The sequence below is a fragment of the Polypterus senegalus genome, chromosome 12, assembly GCF_016835505.1.
Source record: "Polypterus senegalus isolate Bchr_013 chromosome 12, ASM1683550v1, whole genome shotgun sequence".
Taxonomy (NCBI): domain Eukaryota; kingdom Metazoa; phylum Chordata; class Cladistia; order Polypteriformes; family Polypteridae; genus Polypterus; species Polypterus senegalus.
In genome coordinates this window covers 8045627-8064702 of record NC_053165.1, presented here as the reverse complement: position 1 = coordinate 8064702, position 19076 = coordinate 8045627, and the positions used below count along the sequence as shown (strand labels likewise).

At 45.1% G+C, this 19076-nt stretch overlaps 1 protein-coding gene across 6 annotated transcripts in view; it reads right to left on the bottom strand.

Annotated features, from left to right (window-relative positions):
- Positions 1-19076, bottom strand: part of cfap20dc (CFAP20 domain containing) — a 235012-nt gene that overhangs the window by 43806 nt on the left and 172130 nt on the right. For all 6 annotated transcript variants that reach the window (XM_039772543.1, XM_039772544.1, XM_039772540.1 and 3 more), the window contains exons 14-15: positions 18483-18686; positions 2622-2683 (exon numbers count right to left, since the gene is read on the bottom strand). In XM_039772543.1, the coding sequence (XP_039628477.1) occupies positions 2622-2683; positions 18483-18686 (266 nt within the window). The remainder of the gene's footprint in view (positions 1-2621; positions 2684-18482; positions 18687-19076) is intronic.

The window sequence follows — 19076 nt, the reverse complement described above, 5'->3', positions numbered from 1 at the left end:
TTATTTGCCTGGAGGTGACAGGAGCTGTAAATCTGGAATATCATCTGCATGCATTACTTAGCGGCGGGATGGAGCATCATCATGCAGACGGACGGAGAAGGCCGGCTTAAATTTCGTTATGGGCCCGACGGTGAAATGAGTTTCCTCCACACCTCCCTCTGGTCTCCTCATTTCCAAATTTCTTTAAATCTTTAAAAGATGAAGACGACAGAAATTCTGGATGCATGATCGATTATCTCCTGAACTCGCCTCGTTTTCTAAGGCAGAGTCAAAGAGCCCGTCTTTGAAGGGGTGGGTACAAGACGAGGTGCCAGCTCATTACTGACCTCACACTTGGCCACGTCAACCTTAACCTTATCAAGCTCCTTTCACAGCAAACAACCATCACTAAGTGCATTACAAAAAACAAAATGCAACATGCAGTACAAATGGACCAGCGAGCCACCCAGTGTGGCACTTGCCTGGCACCCAACCCCGTGCTAGTAGACTCGGACTCCCTGATTCCTTGAACTGGACATGTATTTATTCATTTCATTTACGTATTAATCGGACACATTTACCCGAGAAGATACACAACATTGGAGATACAATCGACTCCATCGCTTTTGTTTTTTTACGGTGTGGCGAACGGCCAGGATGCCCAGATTATGGAAGGACCAAGGAAGGAATGAATTCGACTTGCAGAGGGCAGCCTCATGGGTCATGAGTATAGAAGCTCAACCCTGTTGGGGCTCGTGGTCACTGCCAGGGGGGCACTATGACAATGCGGGTTCCGCTCCATGCTCCCATCTTGCTACTGGGAGCTCTTGAACCCGACACCGTTGGTAATGTCACCAATGAGCTAGGCAGTGAGGCACAACACTGAAGCAAGGGGATGGTGCAAAAAGGGCAAAGTGCTTTTATTAAAATTCAACAAACTCAAAAGCAGTGTCCAAATAAATAGTGCAGTGTCTCAAAATCTTTATCTATTGTGTTAACCTCCACAGTTCACCTGTTTTTATTGGATTGTTTATTTAAAGCCTTTAAAAACGAGGTTATAATAATGGCTGGAAGCCGTCTTTTTAAAAAACAAGGCCCGGTGCCTTCTTTCTACTGGCGACTCCCCTGCTTCTCCGGTCCAGGTTATGCACCAGGGGAGCCACCCTACCTGCAGCTGACCTTCTCTCTGCTTTCATCTGCTGGTCTGTTCACCTTCCCGATCCCTGGCTCCATTGGGCATCATCAGACATGACAGGGCGCTCACGCTGGGGGCTTTCACTTCCCAAGTCCTTCTCGGCCTTATGTGGCGAGCCATCCTCCTTCCGGTCACTCCCGTCCGTCACTAATGCTCAGTGGGAGCGACCACTACCGACTGCCCCCGGGTGCCGGCCAAACACCCCACGAGGGCTCACCGTCCAGCTGCCAACCGCTCTATACAGTGAGCGAGCATTCGCTCAAATCACACACCGGCGTTCTCCTCCCTGCTTCCTGCCTTCTTCTTCTTCTTCTTCTCCTGTAACCTCCATTCGTCTTTTCTTTTTTCTCTCCCCCCAGCCGCCTTGCGCTTCTATTATTTATCACGGGGACGTAGATCAGGGGTGGCAATTAGCAAAGTCCAGGCATCAATTACGGATACGGACGACTCCTCATCTATGCACTTGAGTGAGGACCGCCCGCAAACCTGCTCCGGCCACACTACCACGCCCCGCGAGTGTGGCGACTATTTATGTAACAAGTGTCCTTTTTTGACTTGAGCTGTGGACCCGCTACACCACAGATGCATGGAGATTTGCGGGGCCTTATTTGGCAGCACTACTGCCACACCTGGAAGTGCTGCCAGAAGGAGCTTGTTGGGCACCTGGAGTCCTTGCGGGTGCCCTAAAAAAAGGGGGCCAGTCGCCAGAAGTCAGCAGCAGCTGAGAGGAGGAAGGACAAAGCCTGTGCGGAGGACTGCGCCTCCTGTACTGTATGGTGCTGTGGGGAGCAGGCTAAAGTGCCCCCCAATTGTAAATAAAAGTGTGCTTTGTTAGGGTTAGGGCAGCTGTACGCGCCCTGGGCTTCACAACAGTTATGGTACAGGCGGGTGAAGTGACTTGCTCAGGGTCACACAGTGCCATTAACAGGGTTTGAGCCCATGAACCTTAAACACTATGCCACCCTGCCTGCCTGCCCAGATGGCAGAGATGGGTTTGAGAGCTACAGCCATGATGCAGTGGCGTAGTGGGCGGGCAGCGAACCGCCCCATCAAGCCTCCGTCCTTCACACGAGCGCTTGCCGTACACCCAGCCGCCCACCGAGAATGAATTGGGTGCGGCCCCCACTGCCCCTTTCATCAACCAGAGCCTCCTGAGAGACACTACACTGCACAAGCAGTCAAACCGCCCCCCTCCAGCCAACGCTTGCAGCGTCCCCAGGCCTAAGATGGCGGAGCAGCAGTTACTGAGGAGCCTGCATCATGTCCCCCAGAGAGATGAAGGAGCAGCTGCGGCCCCCGTTGGTAAGCCAGATGTCCGTAACTCGGGGACTACCTGTACTGTCCTAAACATGGAGCACGTAACACATATTTTAAGGTAGCTGTATTTGCTTAAATTGAAAGGTTTCAACAATAAAATGGCATATCATAGGTGGAGATTTGTTCTTACCTTGGGTTGGACTGCACCAGAGGGTTCATTTCTTTCTCGTAATGATGGCCCTGATTGACAGGCTGTGGGAAACAAAAGGAACAACATAAAGAACACGACTTTCACTGACGTCTCGCTCCTCACATTACACCTGTAGCAATGCTACTTATTAGTTACAACTGCATCTCCCAGCAGTCCCTGCTGGGGTCAAAGGTGTCAGAGGAGCATAAAAGGGCGCCAGGTGGCCAAAAGAGGGGGGAAAAAAACAAAAAAGTGTGTTTTGTTGTTGTATTTTGGTTCCATTTACCTGTGAGACTTCCTTCGATTGTTTAAACCGTAATTAGTTTTGTGTCCTGGATTGTATGCGTTGTTGGGGTCTGGATTGTCTTCTGTCTACATGTGTCCTGAGGATTGCTTATGGATTCATTGGCTTCCCCGCAAGAAAAGGAGCGCACCTGAACCATCCATCCATCCATCCATCCATCTTCACCCTTTCAGTTTTCATTCCCTTGCAGATCTGTGGACTTTCATCCGGTGGTGTTTCCATTGACTTTGCTGTGTGGAGTGGTTTGTGTTTATATGTTTTATGTATTTTTGCCGTAGGGGTACAGGGGTGGCATTATTGTTTTCATTTATATCATTTAATTTCATTATATTCTGTATTGTCGTTAGTTCCCAGGGTGCTTTATTTTGTCTCGGTTTTTGAGTGTTTGTGGGTCATTCCCAGACTGGGGGCGTCCCTGGGATATCCTCTTCAAAAATAAATAAATCACCGTCATATTGACGGTGTGAATCTTAGCGGCACCGGACCGCTACACACCAGTCACGCTCTTTTTGACGTATCTTGGGATTGTGTGCAGTGAAGTATCATGAAGTGTCATGCAGGAGCTTCTTTATCTACTGAAGTGATGGTACCAGCTCAGCACACCACAGCATAAAACAAACAAAATAAATAAATAAATAAAATGGCACTGGCCATCACAAAGTTTTAGAACATTAATTAGAAAATGTTAGATGATAACAGGCCGTTCAGCTCAAAACAGCTTGCCAGCTCCATCCACTGAATTCTTTCAAAATAACATCAAGCGGAGTTCTGAAGGTCCCTAAAGATCTACAGGTCTACCACACCACTCAGTCACTTATTTAACATGTCTAAGGTTTTGAAGGAAAACTTCCTAACGTTTGCGTGAAATTCACCCTTAACAAGTCTCCGGCAGTCTTGATGATCTCGTTTTAAAATCACCGTCTCAATCCACTGCACTAATTCCCTTCCTAGTTTTGAACACTTCACTCAGGTCTCCTCTTCATCTCCTTAAACCATTGCGTGTCGAACTCCGGTCATGCAGTGGCTGCAGGTTTTCATTCTAACCATCTTCTTCATTAGTGAACAGTTTTTTGCTGCTAATTAACTTCTTTTGCCTCAATTTTAATTATGTTGACTCGGAGCCCTTTGTTGTTTCTTTTTTTTCCCTTAATTAGCAGCCAAACAATAGTGAGACACAAAACAAGCCGCTACATGACCAGTTCACTTGTGCCCGTCACACAATATCTGAAAGTAAAGAAAAGTGAAAGTCCCAGTAAGGCTGACCTCTCAGGTCACCAAAATATTTTGACGGTGCTGTGGCAGAATGAGAGTAGCAACAAGCCATGGAATTAAATAACGAGTTTAATTAACAGCAAGAATCGTCTTCTCATTAAGGAAGTGATTGGAGTGAAATTGGTTGGAGTTCGCAGCCCCAGTTTAGCTGGTCATCTGTTGGCTCGTTTCACGTCTCAGTTCTGTTTGGCTGTCATTTAATGAAGAAATGAACCAACTGAGAGAATTGAATCCTTAAAAACAGAGCCAATAAAATGAAGGGAAAAAAGTTAATTAGCAGTGAAAACTGGTCACTGATTAGGAAAAGGGTTGGAATGAAAACCAGCAGCCACTGTGGCCCACCAGGCCAGGAGTTCGACACCCCTGCCTTAAACTGTAAAGGCTCAGCTCTTTGAGTCTTCCCTCATAACTCATCCCCTGTAGCCCTGCAATCAGCCGAGCCGCTCTTCTCTGGACTTGTTTCTTTTGTAGCCCACGGGATGAACACCAGACATGCCGCTGTGTTTTGAATCACCTGCCGTAGCTTGGTGACAACACTCCCAACTCCTGCCAGCAAAGATCTAAACTTGACAAGACCAAAGCCTGGACCAGAACTTGTTACTGCATACTCCAACATCTGATCTGATCTTGCGGATGTTGTACAGAGCAGCAGAGTTTTTCTCGGCCTTTTTGATGTCACAACCCACTTCTTTTTACAACAACATTTATTTATATAGCACATTTTCATACAAAAAAGTAGCTCAAAGTGCTTTTACACTCCTGGAAAATTAAACTCGCTCATCAAGAGTGCTCCCCCTAGGGAAATGGAGTGCGATTGTTAAAGCAGTTGTCCACGGTGGTGAATCAAGCCTGACTACCTGAGTTTCTCTGCTAATCATGTGCGATTAGAGTTTGTGTTGCCCTTGCGTGATTACCAGAATGTCTTTGGTGAATCGAACCCGACTACCAGAGTTTCTCTGGTAATCATGTGTGATTACAGTTTGTGTCCCTGTTGGTGAACTGAAACGGACCACCAGAGTTTCCATGGTAATCATGTGTGATTACAGTTTGTGTCGCCCTTGCGTGATTACAGTTTGTGTCCCCGTTGGTGAATCGAGCCTGACCACCAGAGTTTTCTTGTTGAATCGAGTGTGACTACAGTTAGTGTCCCCATTGGTGAATTGAACCTCACCACTAGAGTTTCTTTGGTAATCATGCGTGATTACAGTTTGTGTCACCCCTGCGTGATTACAGTTAGTGTCCCTGTTGGTGAATTGAACCTGACCACCAGAGTTTCCCTGGTGAATCGAGTGTGACTACAGTTAGTGTCCCCGTTGGTGAATCTTACCTGGCCACCAGAGTTTCTTTGGTAATCATGTGTGATTACAGTTAGTGCCCCTCTGGGTGAATCGCGCCTGACCACCAGAATTTCCATGCGTGACAACAGTTTGTGTCCTCCTTGGTGATCTGAGCTTCACTGTCAGTGAGGGAATCCAGAAAGATGAGAGGCTACTCTTCCTGACCCACTACCAGTATAAAGAATAGCAACTTGAGACCCACTGGTTGAAGCCCTCGACTGACTCAATGGTTGAGAACCATTGGTATAGACTGTGTAAAACCGGGTGACACTTTCCGTGAAAGACAGCTGGTCATCCATGCCCACCACAAGGTTGTGTCCACACTTGGTGGGGGTTAACTATAATAAGCCGAGCTGATCAGGGATGGGGTGCTGAATAGACACACAAGCAAGGTAACAAGGGGATGCGTTTTTGCCAGGCTGAGCTGGGACGTGGTGCTCCTTCACCCAGGTTGTAACATCAAAGTGACATACTGAGACTGTAGCTGATACCGTGTGGTCCTCTGAAGGGAAGGTCAGGTACAGCTGAGTGTCACCAATATAGCACTAATCTGAGGATACGGCGATTGGGCCTAGTGAGGAGGTGTGCAGAGAGGAGACAAGAGGACTCCGCACCAATTCTTCAGACCCTCTCCTCAACATCTCGTTATGATTGCGATGATCACTTTGTCATTACGGCTTATTGAGTGTAGATTGCTGGGTAGAAATGTCAAATGTTTAAAACTAAGTCTACAGCATAATAAAGAGTGCAGAAAGTGGATGGGGGTCTGAATCGGCTGTAGTGACCTCCTCAGCCAGCAGATCTGAGGTCTGTGGGAGGACATGGACTGTGATCAACTAGTCAAACTCAAGTAAAAGAGTTACTCCGGAATCAACAAACTCCAGCAGCACCTGGCTTAGTCCGTGACCTCAAGAATTCGAGCGGCTGTCAGGGAATAAAATAATACTAATAATAAAATGGCCGGCCAGGGTGTTTCACATTAACGCAGTATCTGAGCGGCCCCTTAACTTCTCCTCTGCGTCTCACATCATCTATGCATTGGCCTTTGTGGTACTCACTACACTCTCCTTCAATATTTCTGTTTCATGTCCCTTTTTCAAAATGATTAATCATTTTTCTTTATGCATAACATTTTTGTGAATTTCCATCATCTATTAATCCAGACTTAATCCATATTTAATTGTTGCTTTTTTTAAAGATTCATCTCAAAATACAAAAAAAAAAAAAACACAAACTGTAATCCGACTGACAGCAGCATCTCTTATCTGATGATGAAAAAGAACTGTTCATCGCGTACTGTCTAACCTCCTAAAGAAGCCCAGCTGAGACGCAAGGCAGTGCAAAGCAAACAAGTTCCAATACAAAAAAAAAAAAAAAATAGTCGGAAAAATCTAGAAATCTAATAAATCACAAAAAAGAAAATAAGCACAAGTGCACTCAGCAACTCCCTGGCACGTCTGAAATGAACCAGCAGGAACTGTGGGAGATAGTCTGGCTCTTATAGGGTGGAGGGCGGTTCAAGGCAGTGATTGACAGGTGGCCACGCCTCTTGAGGGAACACCCACAAAACACAAGGGACAGAACAAAGGCAGATGAAATACAAACACAAAGAATGACGCACATACATCAAATAAATTGAAATGAACAAAAGAGGCATAAAACTGTGAATTTGAACCCTGGTGGAGACTTGACAATTCCAAGCAGGGCAGAATAAGACCCAACCCAGCAAGAGATGCCAGTTTATTTATTTCTGGATAATTTCAAACACACATTCACATTCGCTATTCCAAGGCCAGTTTAGAGTTGGCAACCAACACAATCCAATACGGACACAAGGAGAAGGTCTGTATGGATGAAGTGATCAGGCCAAGAATATCTGGAGCTTTGCCAACAGGCTTTGTCACAGCAGAACAACAAAGCCATCTTTACTATTAGAGAGTTAACAGAAAAGGAAAAGATTGGCACAGTAGCTTAAGGTACAAAGCAGGTAGCAAAAATGCACAGGGTGCCAGTCCACTGCACGTCCGAAAAATGTTGATGAGAACAGGCCATTCAGCCCAACAAAGCTCACCAGTCCTCTACACTTAAATACCCCAAAAAAGATCAAGACAAGTTTGGAAGGTCCGACGCTACTTGGTCACTTATTCCAAGTGTCTGCGGTTCTGTTTAAAGAAAAACTTCATGTTTGTGCCGTTCTCCTCTGATCTCTCTCATCGACAAGGCTGGATGGATGTTGTCACACACATGCGATTAGGGGACAGCCAAAGGGTCCAATTCAGGGCATGAAAACACCAGAAAAAGGGTTAGTGAAGAGTACTAATGCCTTCTCTCTTTCTCTCTACAGGACCACGGAGGACAAAGTAAATTTTCCTCACTACCATCCTATCCAGATGACCTCAGTTCAGTGCAGTTCTGAAGAGCTCACTTCCGCTTCACCTTGATGTCTCCCCACAGGAAAACAGAGGGCTAAGTAAATTTTCCTCACTTCCATCCCTTTCCAGATGATCTTACTACTGTCCTATCCAGATGACCTCACTTTCATGCAGTTCTGAAGAGCTCACTTGCGCTTCACCTTGATGTCTCCCCACAGGAACACAGAGAACTAAGTAAATGTTCCTCACTTCCATCCCTTTTCAGATGATCTTACTACCATCCTATCCAGGTGACCTCTCTTCCTGAGGACCTCACTTCCATGCAGTTCTGAAGACCTCACTTCCATCCCACCTTGATGACCCACCTTGATGTCTCCCTACAGGACCACAGAGGACTAAGAAAACTTTCCTCACTTCCATCCCTTTCCAGATGATCTTACTACTGTCCTATCCAGATGACCTCACTTTCATGCAGTTCTGAAGAGCTCACTTGCGCTTCACCTTGATGTCTCCCCACAGGAACACAGAGAACTAAGTAAATGTTCCTCACTTCCATCCCTTTTCAGATGATCTTACTACCATCCTATCCAGGTGACCTCACTTTCTGAGGACCTCACTTCCATGCAGTTCTGAAGACCTCATTTCTGTCCCACCTTGATGTCTCCCCACAGGGACACAGAGGACTAAGTAAATTTTCCTCACTTCCATCCCTTTCCAGATGATCTCACGACCGTCCTATCCAGATGACCTCACTCCCATCCCATTCTGAAGACCTCACCCCCTACTTCCTGCCGCCATAATATAAAACCTGATCCATTCATCATCTCATTGTCTTTTTGTTGTTCTTCAGTGCATCAGACCGGTATCAGTCCTTTGCGACTCCTCAACTTTCGAAATATGGGGTGACTTCCCTCCCCAAATCTTTATTTTGTTCGACTTCTATTTCTTCTACAATGTTTTTTTGTTTTTCGCACCTTTCGGAGTAAACTCTAGAGACTGCGTGAAAATCCCAGGAGATCAGCACTTCCAGAAACCTCTGGCACCATCAATCACGTCAACATCCCCGAGATCACATTTCTGATGTGACCGTGAACTGAAGCCACTGACCTGCGTCTGCAGGACGGTGTATGCATTGATGTGCGGCCACACGATTGGCTGATTAGATAACTGCGTGGATGAGCAGGTGGACGGGCGCTCCTAAAAATTTACTCTGTTAGCGTAGAAGAGAGTGAAGCGAATGCGGCCCACTCCGCGAGGTCATTGGCATTGGGGTGGGTGTAAAGAGGGTGGCACACAGAAAATTGTTCAACAGAATTTCATTTCCATTTTTCTACAAATCCGACTGCACCGTTTTATTCTTTTTTTCTTATTTGTTTGTTTGATTTACTGGCCGGCGCTGTCATCACTTAATGAAGGATGGCAGTGACCACACTAGAGAGACAGGTTAAGAGAAATGGACACAGAAAAGAATTAAGAGTGAGAAGAAATACTTGGCACTCGGAGAGAATAAAAGTATGAAATAAAGATAAGGGATCCAAAATGAGGTCACTAAGATTATGACTCATAGCGGTAATAATAATAAAAAACCCTCGAAAACGCGTTTTTTTGCTTAGTTTTGCCCATCTTTAGCCACCTTGCTTCAATTAAAAAGAAAAACACACAATAAATCATTATTGCCGAAAGGGCCGAGTATCGATAAGGCGCCACCGCTATACATGCCTCTGATTTCCAGAGCGTGACACCAGCTAGAAGTGGGATCAAATTGCAATTTAATTCCTATTCAGGCTCATTTAAATGTATTCATTTCTGTAGTGCTGTGATTTGAACAATTTTGCTTCAGCACTTTAGAATCTCCCAGATTTGTTAAATGCCACTTCAGTTCTATAAGCACCGAGCAATTTCAAAGCTCTTCTGAATAACAGACCGTAATCCTGATTATATGTGCACTGCTCTTCAGTCCTAAACTCCTAATTTCACTTCACCAAAAAAGAAACAAAAGGCTATTTAACTTTATTTTTTTTTTCTGCTCTCAGTGCACATGCTAACGCACGTCAAGCTTTATTATCTCTTGTATACACGTGTGCAGTCCCAGCATCTAAGATGAGCAGCAGGGTGGCGCAGCGGGCAGGGTTGTGACCTTCCAAATGTGTCAACTCCAATTTAAATGACAGCTCGGGTCCCCCTGTGTGTCCAGTTTTCGTATGCATAGGAGCCTTACGTTTGCCCTTCATGACCTGGTGCCCTCTGTAGGCCATGCCCGGCACTGCATCTGACGTGGAAGATGGATGGAAAGTAGAACTCTGGGTTTAGGATGGCAGAGCAGTGCAGCGTTTAGTGTTGGCGGCTTTGCATCAGGCCTCTCCCTGCTTTCTGTGTGTGCGTGGGGAGTTTGTTCAGAGTTATAGAATTTTACGTTTTAAGGAAACAATTGTTAAAAGGTTACGTCCACACTGACAAGGCGACAACATTAAAGACACGACGTCCAGATGATAAGTATCGCGTGCAAAATGTCAGGTGCTATCAGTGTCTCGACATAACGCTGATCAGTGTCAAAAAGCCAAATTAAATCCACTGTAATCTTCTTCTCTCGGCTGCTCCTGTTAGGGGTTGACACAGCGGATCATCTTTTTCCATATCTTAAATTAAACCCTCTGTAATAACAAGACTAATAATTCTTTACATTTACATAGTGCTCTTCTCACTACTCAAAGTAGCGAACCCACATTCTCCTTACTGCAAAGCAGCAGCACTACCACTGCGCCACCTAGCACGGGCGCATTTTGTTACTATTTTTGCTGCAAAGTAAAAAGTTTGCCCGGTTGGCATCCCGACTATTTTAGGACTTGCTCTGCCTTGTCTCCCGCACCTACAGTGGCCCTCCAGCACCGATGTTGCTCACCCCTGCACTGAAGAACCTCTCTGGCATCTTCTATTTTTAACAGTGTACCCTGGTACAAGATATGGACTTGTTCAGGTGGCATGACCCAATTTGAGCACCCTGTCTGTTTGCCCAGGGGCTTATGTTGCCCCAATGTGCAAATCCTATGTGGGTCATTGTTGGCTTCCAACAACAACATTTATTTATATAGCACATTTTCATACAAAAAAATGTAGCTCAAAGTGCTTGGACTAATATGTGTGCCCCACAATGCCAGTTGTTTTGCATTGTGGTATAATAATAATTCTAATAATCTTTTCATAGTGAGTGAGGAGCCACTTCAACCACCACTAATATGCAGAACGCACCTGGATGATGCAATGGCAGCCACTTTGAACCAGCAGGGTCACCACACATTAGCTGCTAGGTGGTGAAATAGATAACTAACAAGAGACGGGGGATGATTAGGGGGCCAGAATGACGAGGCCGTGGTGGGCAATTTAGCCAGGAGATTCATACTTCATAAAGAGTAGGGGGTATCCGAGAGTCAGGACCTCGATTTTATGTCTCATCCGAAGGACAGTGTCATTCTTTACAGCACAGTGTGCGTCCCCGTCACTTCACTCGGGGGGCATTGGGATCCACACACAGACCACAGGGTAGGCACCCCCCTGCTGGCCTCACCAACAGTAACCCAAGCTTTTCCTGGTTGGTCTCCCATCCAAGTACCTGCTTAGCTTCAGGTGGGTGACCTCTTCTGAAGTGCAGGTGGGATGGCTGCCGACAATAAAATGTGAAAGGGGGAGAATACTTTTTGGAGGCACTGCATAGGCCCCACCCGTTTCCTCCGTTATCTCCATTTTTAACCCTTTAAACTCGGCCCCATTGTTTTCAACCCACCAGTTGAACCAGACAATACTGCAAAAGTAAAAAAAAAAAAATTTAAAAAAAAATGCATAGAGTCCTTCATTTCCTCATTGCTATAATTCAAGTATAGCATTTTGCCGTTAAAATATTGTAACATGTACCCCCAATATCATGGCAATGCTTTCCTTTCTTCCTTCGAAGCTGGCTGAATTGAGGTGTCACAGACTTGTCCGCACCCATGGCTTCCTTGAACGTCCTGATTCAGTTGTGTTCAATTTGAAGGACAGACCGGTATTTACTAAATGAGCCCTTGGGGGTCCGGGGGGTGGGTTTCAACGTTCAAATGACCCCAAGTTCCACTTTCTATGCACATTTTTGAATCTTGCAACTGTCGGTGTGGTACTTTTGATATGCAGTGTCACACACGTGCGAATGGGAGGCAGCTAAAGGGCTTGAAAAACGAAAATTTCACGCCAGTCCAGAGGGTGGCGAGGTGCTATGACTGTTTCTCTCTCAATCCTCTGCAGACCATACATGGGAAATCCCACAGGGTTCTGTCGCTTATGATGACGTCACTTCCGGTTCTGACACCCATGATGACATCCCATCTGGTCACGATGATGTCATCGTCAAAGTCCCGGCCATTAAAGCCGCCATCTTTACGCACTCAAATCAGTTCTGTTTTGGACTTGAACCTGAACACTACTCAACTAAACAAATCCAGTTTTTGCAGCCAGGGCACAATATACAGGTGGCTGCCTCAAACCTTTCTGATGTCTTCTGTCTATTCTTGTGACAACTCGGGTGTCCTGAGGGAACAACTAATGGGCTTGGATAACATCACCACCCCAGGCCACTTGAGGGTGCTAAGCAAGAACGGTATCTCTTCTTCTTTCCCCTATGTAAAAAGGAAGCTTGACATGCTGCCATCTGTGATGTCACTTCCTGGGTCAATCCATCAGTATTCACCTCTTCCTCCCAGAAACCATCTTAACAGAAACAACCGCCATCTTGGGGCAGACTCAACCGATTCACCAAGACTAGTGTCACAGCAGACGTGAAGACGTCACTTCCGGTCACGATGACGTCATTTCAGGTCACGGCCATCTTTACGCATTTGAATCATGAATTTATGAATTTCCCCTTGGGATTAATAAAGTATCTATCTATCGATCAGTTCAATTTTGGACTTGAACCTGAACACTACTCAACTAAACAAAGCCATTCTGCAGCCTGGGCATAATAAACGGACGGCTGCCCCAAACCTTTCTGACGTCACCTGTCTACTCTTATGACAGCAGCAAAATTCCTTTACATTCTACTGGTAGTCGTCGACTTACGACCTATGCGTCTGAACGGCCATTCGACGTACGACTGCTACCACATCTCACGGGCAGATGACAGTTTTCGCCACTCCAGCTCCGTATGCCGCGACTCTTTCATCTCGATTTCCGTTTATTACCATTTCGCCTACTTTTTAAGTTACATTTGTCTTACAACTACAGAAAAAAGGCAATTGATCTCGACACAAAAACGAAGGTGTTCAAGCAGTATCGAAGAAAGCGAATGCGATCAAATGAGACTGCATGCTCTCTGGCTTCGAATCTGCTTAACCTCCGAGGCTTCTGCGTCGTGACTCACAATGTACTTTAGTCATGCAAACTGCCACAAAGGGGTAATGCAACCCCACTGAACTCTTTTATATGTTAACTAGGTGGTTCACAACCTGCTCGATTTGCTCGCCAACACCCCAGCCTGTGCTAGGCGTCAGCCACTTCACGTCTCTGTCGCTCGCGCTGTGAAGAGGGGGGCTGAACGCACCTCCGAGACCCCCTATTAAACGGTGATACAATGGGAAACAAATAGTTTTTTTTACCTCCTCTTTGCTCATTTGCTGCTGCTGCCGTGCAGCGTGATCTGCATCTCGTGTGGCGCTTCGAATATTTAAAAGCCTGCACAGCAGTCGTCCTACTCTTTGTCTTTTACTTCCAACTCCGGGCCTGGTTAATTCTCTTGGCACAAAGTATCATCTTGCAGGACGTTTATAATTTAAAAAAGGAATAACAATCTGAAAATCTCACAATATCACATTAAAGTTCGATAAATTCTGAAAAGAATGATACCAAACATATATATATATGTAGGTTTTAAAATAAACCTGATTTGAAGAGTGACCGAAAACGCGACATAAACGTTGAACAAAATCGTTGCACTTTTAGGCTTAGGATTTTACATATAGAGAGTAAATGTTTATTACTAGCAGGCTGAAATGTTAAAACAGAAAACATACGAGTGCTCAGTCTCTGCCGGTATAATTCCTCCTCTCACAGTCAACACAACGAACACTGGGAGAGTCGAACACTGATGACGTAACATAACACAGACGGAGAAAGGACTCGAAGTTGTTAAAGGTGTGGAACTCGATGTAAGCAACAGAATTAACGGAACAAAATAATTAAAACATAATGTGCACAGAAAACCAATGATAGAAACTCTGCACAACGTGTGAACGGCGATGAAACATTTGGACGTGAGCGTCAGTAGGCTTTACGCCCGAGGAACCAAGTTACCTGAACTATACGGTAACATTTCGGTCATTATTTATGATCTTCCTGATCATAAAATGGGTCATTACGATAGCAATGGATGAGAAGAATTCATAATTAATTACAGTATTCCGGTATTTGAGGGTTCCTCTAGAAGGCCTCTCTTTCACTTGCATGATTTGGCTCAAAAAAACGAATCTGCACGTCGTTATCTCAAAACAGTTTCGAGTTTGGTATTTTTCCATTCAGCCGTTTTAGCTCTCGACCATCCTCAAGAAACTGTGACACACACGGTCACCCACCCATCATCGAGATATCATTGTTTTTGGTATCAGGGGATCCCAAAACGTTGGGATCCGTCGAAAACCGGAGATTGAAATTTTTGACGCATCTAAAGCTTAATAATAATAATAATAATTCATTACTGAATTACGGTATTTGAGGGTTCCTCTAGAGGGTCTCTTTAACTAATCAGCACAGCGTTATCTCATAGCAGGCTTCAGTTTCGAGTTTGGTATTTTTCTGTTTTAACTCTCGACCGTCCTCAAGAAACTATGAGACGCAGACACACACCCATCATTGGTTTTCGGTACCGTAAAATGTCGAAATTCGTCAAAAAATTGAGATTGAAATTTTTGACGCATCTACAGCTTAACAGTTCATTACAGAATTACGGTATTTGAGGATTCCTCTAGAGGGCCTCTTTAAATAATCGGCACAGCGTCATCTCATGACAGCCTTCAGTTTCGAGTTTGGCATTTGTCCGTTATTCCATTTTAGCTCCAGACAGTCCTCAAGAAACTGACACGCAGAAACACACAGTCACACACCCATCATCGAGATACCAATGTTTTCGGTATCAGGGGACCCAAAAATGTCAAGATCCATTGAAAACTAGAGATTAAAGTTTTTGACAAATCTAAAGATTAATAACAATTCATTACAGAATTCCGGTATTTGAGGGTTCCTCTTTCATTCGCATGATTTGGCTCAACACCTAAACTGCACATCGTCATCACATAGCAGGCTTCAGTTTCCAGTTTGGTGTTTTTACATCCAGACGTTTTAGATCTCCACCGTCCTCAAGAAACTGTGACTTACAGACACAACACCCATCATTGAGATATCATGGTTTTCGGTAACGTAAAATGTCGAGATCCGTCAAAAAGCGGGGATTGAGATTTTTGACGCATCTACAGCTTAATAATTCATTACAGAATTATGGTATTTGGGGATTCCTCTAGAGTGCCTCTCTAACTAATCAGCACAGCGTTATCTCATAACCGGCTTCAGTTTCGAGTTTGGCGTTTTTCCATTTTAGCTCTCGACCGTTCTCAGGAAACTGTGACAAACAGACACACACACCCATCATCGAGACATCGATGTTTTCGGTATCATGGGACTCTAAAACGCTGAGATCAATTGAAAGCCGGAGATTGAAATTTTTGACGAATCTAAAGCTTTCGATCCACCCCTGCAGACGATAGGCACAAAGCAAAAAAAGGATATAAAACAAACGATATAACGTAAGGGTCTTATTATAGAGGACTATACATATGGTCAGATTTGAATACATACACCGGTCAGTGTTATGTCCAGATCGACTTACGTCCATTCTGTCGGAACCAAACGTGGTTGTAAGATGACGACTATCTGTGTTCTGAGATTGGCATTTCAAAATGGCATGTAGGCCAGGGGTCTTCAATAGTGGATATGTATGTTATGTCGGCAGTGACATTCATGTCTCTGGTGACTCTTGACGCTCCCGCATCTCTGCAAAAGGACGTATGTCCTGGTGCTTCCTGTCTTATGAGACACGCCCAGTGACCCGAGACAAAGACTGGACTCCTGTGACACTTCAGAGAATCCTTGGGTCCTGCTGGTTGGACTTTGTGTTGCTCACGGAGTCCCGAATGAGGCACATGACCTGCATTGTGAGGGAGCGTCAGTTACGACACTACAGCCATGTGGTGCCATTACCCGAGGATGATCCAGCTCATTGCCGAGGACCCGAGCGGCTGGACCAGGCTAAGGGGACCCCCACGGTGCGGCAGATAGAGGGTCATTTCCGGAGGGTGGGTCTGGACTGCACGTCTGCCTTACCAAACCAGGATCCCGAGCTGTTTTGTCGTGTGGTGGGTGCGGCGAAGCGCTGTATACCAGTGCATGCTCCCCAACCTGACCTGACCTGGATGCTCATTTAAAAAACAGTACAAGTGGAGGAAAAGAATCCGGTTTCTTGTACGGCTTCAAAACATAATACTTGTAGATATTTCCTTTTCTGGGGGGGGGTCTGTGACACATTCGTTGACACTTTCATAGTGTGTGGAAGCTTATTACAAGAGCTATGGAAAGAAGAACAACATTCAAAGTGCATTTTTTGGTAAAAACGTTACTGACTTTAACATATGTGCACAACCTAACACACTGTCCAGGTGGAGAAATTCTGAAAGAGAAAATGGCAGACCTTTAATTTTGAGGGATGGGACATGAACATTGCATGAAGCAGGACGGTGTTATGGCCAGTTTGCACGAAAACAGGCCAAAACGAGGCTGGGATTAAAGGGTTAAATTGTCATCTTTACACTGCTCTGTGAGTCTTTTTTATTTTTATAAAGCGCCTTTTTGGTGGTCCCCCACCGAGAGATGAAATGTAAAATAAAATTGGCAAGTCTGGTCTTTTCATCCACCCGCTTCCCTTAACGTGTTCTCTCTCTCTCCCCAGCGGGCTAGCACGTCACCGCCATATTTTAATCAAAGAAAACGGCCCTCCGGCTACTCATTTCTGACAAGGGGGTGTGTTGGGGGAGACAGGTTTTCACCTTTGGATCAATAAACAATTTAGTCTCCTACAACACTGATAGTTTTGTTTCGGTGCAACTTTTAAGATTTCCTGCTGTGAGGTTTAACATGCTTGACTAAAACTCGGCTACATGAGCTCTGGAGGGACTGTGGTGAGCTGGTTGGGCAATCGAGGGAAAGGCTGTGTTTGAAAATGAACAAAACATATGAGAAAGAGCCATTTAAACAAACAAAAAAATAAAAGTAAAAATAAAGAAGCTCCAACGGGTGGCGCTGTTGCCACACGCTAAAGCTTCCGCACAGGGAAACGGACGGCAGGTGAAAGAACAAAAGCCCAGATGCCTCATTCAGAGTGTGCGGCACGGAGAGCTCCATCAGATATGAACAGTGACACATCGCTGTTTCTCCCAAACAATCCAGTACAAAAATAAAATAAAACAACAAACTGCGTTTTTTTTAGTGCAGCCTACAGTGTGACGCCTTCATCTTGGTGCATTCAAGAATGGATGCCTTCTGCAGCTTTAGATCCTCATCTTAAAGCAAACCGCTTCCTTCAATGAAGCGGCGCCATAAGAGGCTTTTATCTGATTTATGTAAAGAACCTGTGGGGTCCGCTCCTTCAATAGACATGTTGATCTTTGATCGCTATGCGGAATCTGATATTGCGGCTGTCAAAGATCTCGCTTTACATTTGCCGCCAACTTCTCTGCCGACGTGCTATTTACAGTAAAGGACTGCTTAATGTCTTTTCTTTGGAAAAAAAAAATCTGACCCCATACAGTAAATGTGTAAAATCGGTGCTGCAGAAGGGCACAGAGAGGACGGGGTCCTCCATTAGAGACACAGGCGGCTAATCACTACTGCTGGCAGGACGTGCGCCCCCTAGTGGGTCGAGTATTGGATCGTCAACCACCAGTGTGCCTCCTAGTGGCTAAAATGTTAATGAAAAACTGCCACTCAAGACTGGCATTGCTGCCATCTTACTGACTTGACTGGGGTGAATACTCATAGCATCAATGACTTGCTGCTTTATATTTACATTGGATTTAAATCACTTTGCAGAGTTCAATGTCAGAAAAGTCAAATTAAACCCACTGTGTATAAAAATAAAATGTGAAAACTTCCAAGGGTAGTGGTTGTTTTTAGGTAGGAGTGACAGGGGCAGCTGCCCAGGGGCAGCATGAGGCATTCAAAAAATTCAAAATGGTGATTACAGCCGCTCAGTCCATTGGGGGCCCCTTTTCTGAAAGTTAATACTGCGGACTTTAGAGAGCGCCCCCCCCTTTACCTTTCATAAATCAGGATTATTAGACTTCCATGAACATTTTGAGTGCAAGGTGTGGAGGGGAGATGGCGCCCCTCGGTGTCCATAGCTGGTAGTCACTATTAGACCTCGACAACCAGGTTTGGTGGGGAGTGCAGGGGTCTATAACCGACTTTCCCGCTATGCCAGGTGTGTGTTTCAGTTTACAGCGAGACTTACAGGCGGCAAGCAGGAATTCCAGGTGGTCGTATCATCGCTGCTGGAACTGATGCTGACATTGCAGTTGTAGACTTGTGATGCACTTAAGCCAGCCGAAGTCCCATCGTTCTCCAGTTCCTCGTTCTGTTGCCTTCTGAGACTTGCCAGCATGTGCAGCTCGGATGCACTCATTCGAGTCGGCACGTAATTCCGCCAGTCATAATCCTGCAAAAATGAAACACAATCTACCTTAATAAGATTTATGAGTCTGTACAGTTGCGGTGTCTCTGTCATTCCAACAGAGGGCAAATCACAAAATTTGTTGTAATAAAATGCATTGCATTTGTCATTCCAACAGATGATGCATCACAGACATTAACACTGCTTTTACAAATCCCCAGTAAAATACAACACAGACATATGTATTGCATTTGTCATTCCAACAGATGGAGTACCACAATCATTAACACCGCTTTTACAAATCCCATGCCAAATGCAACATAACACAGACATATACACTGCATTTGTCATTCCAACAGATGGCACATTACAAACATTTGTAGTAATAAAATGCATTGCAATTGTCATTGCAACTGATGGAGCATCAAAAACAGT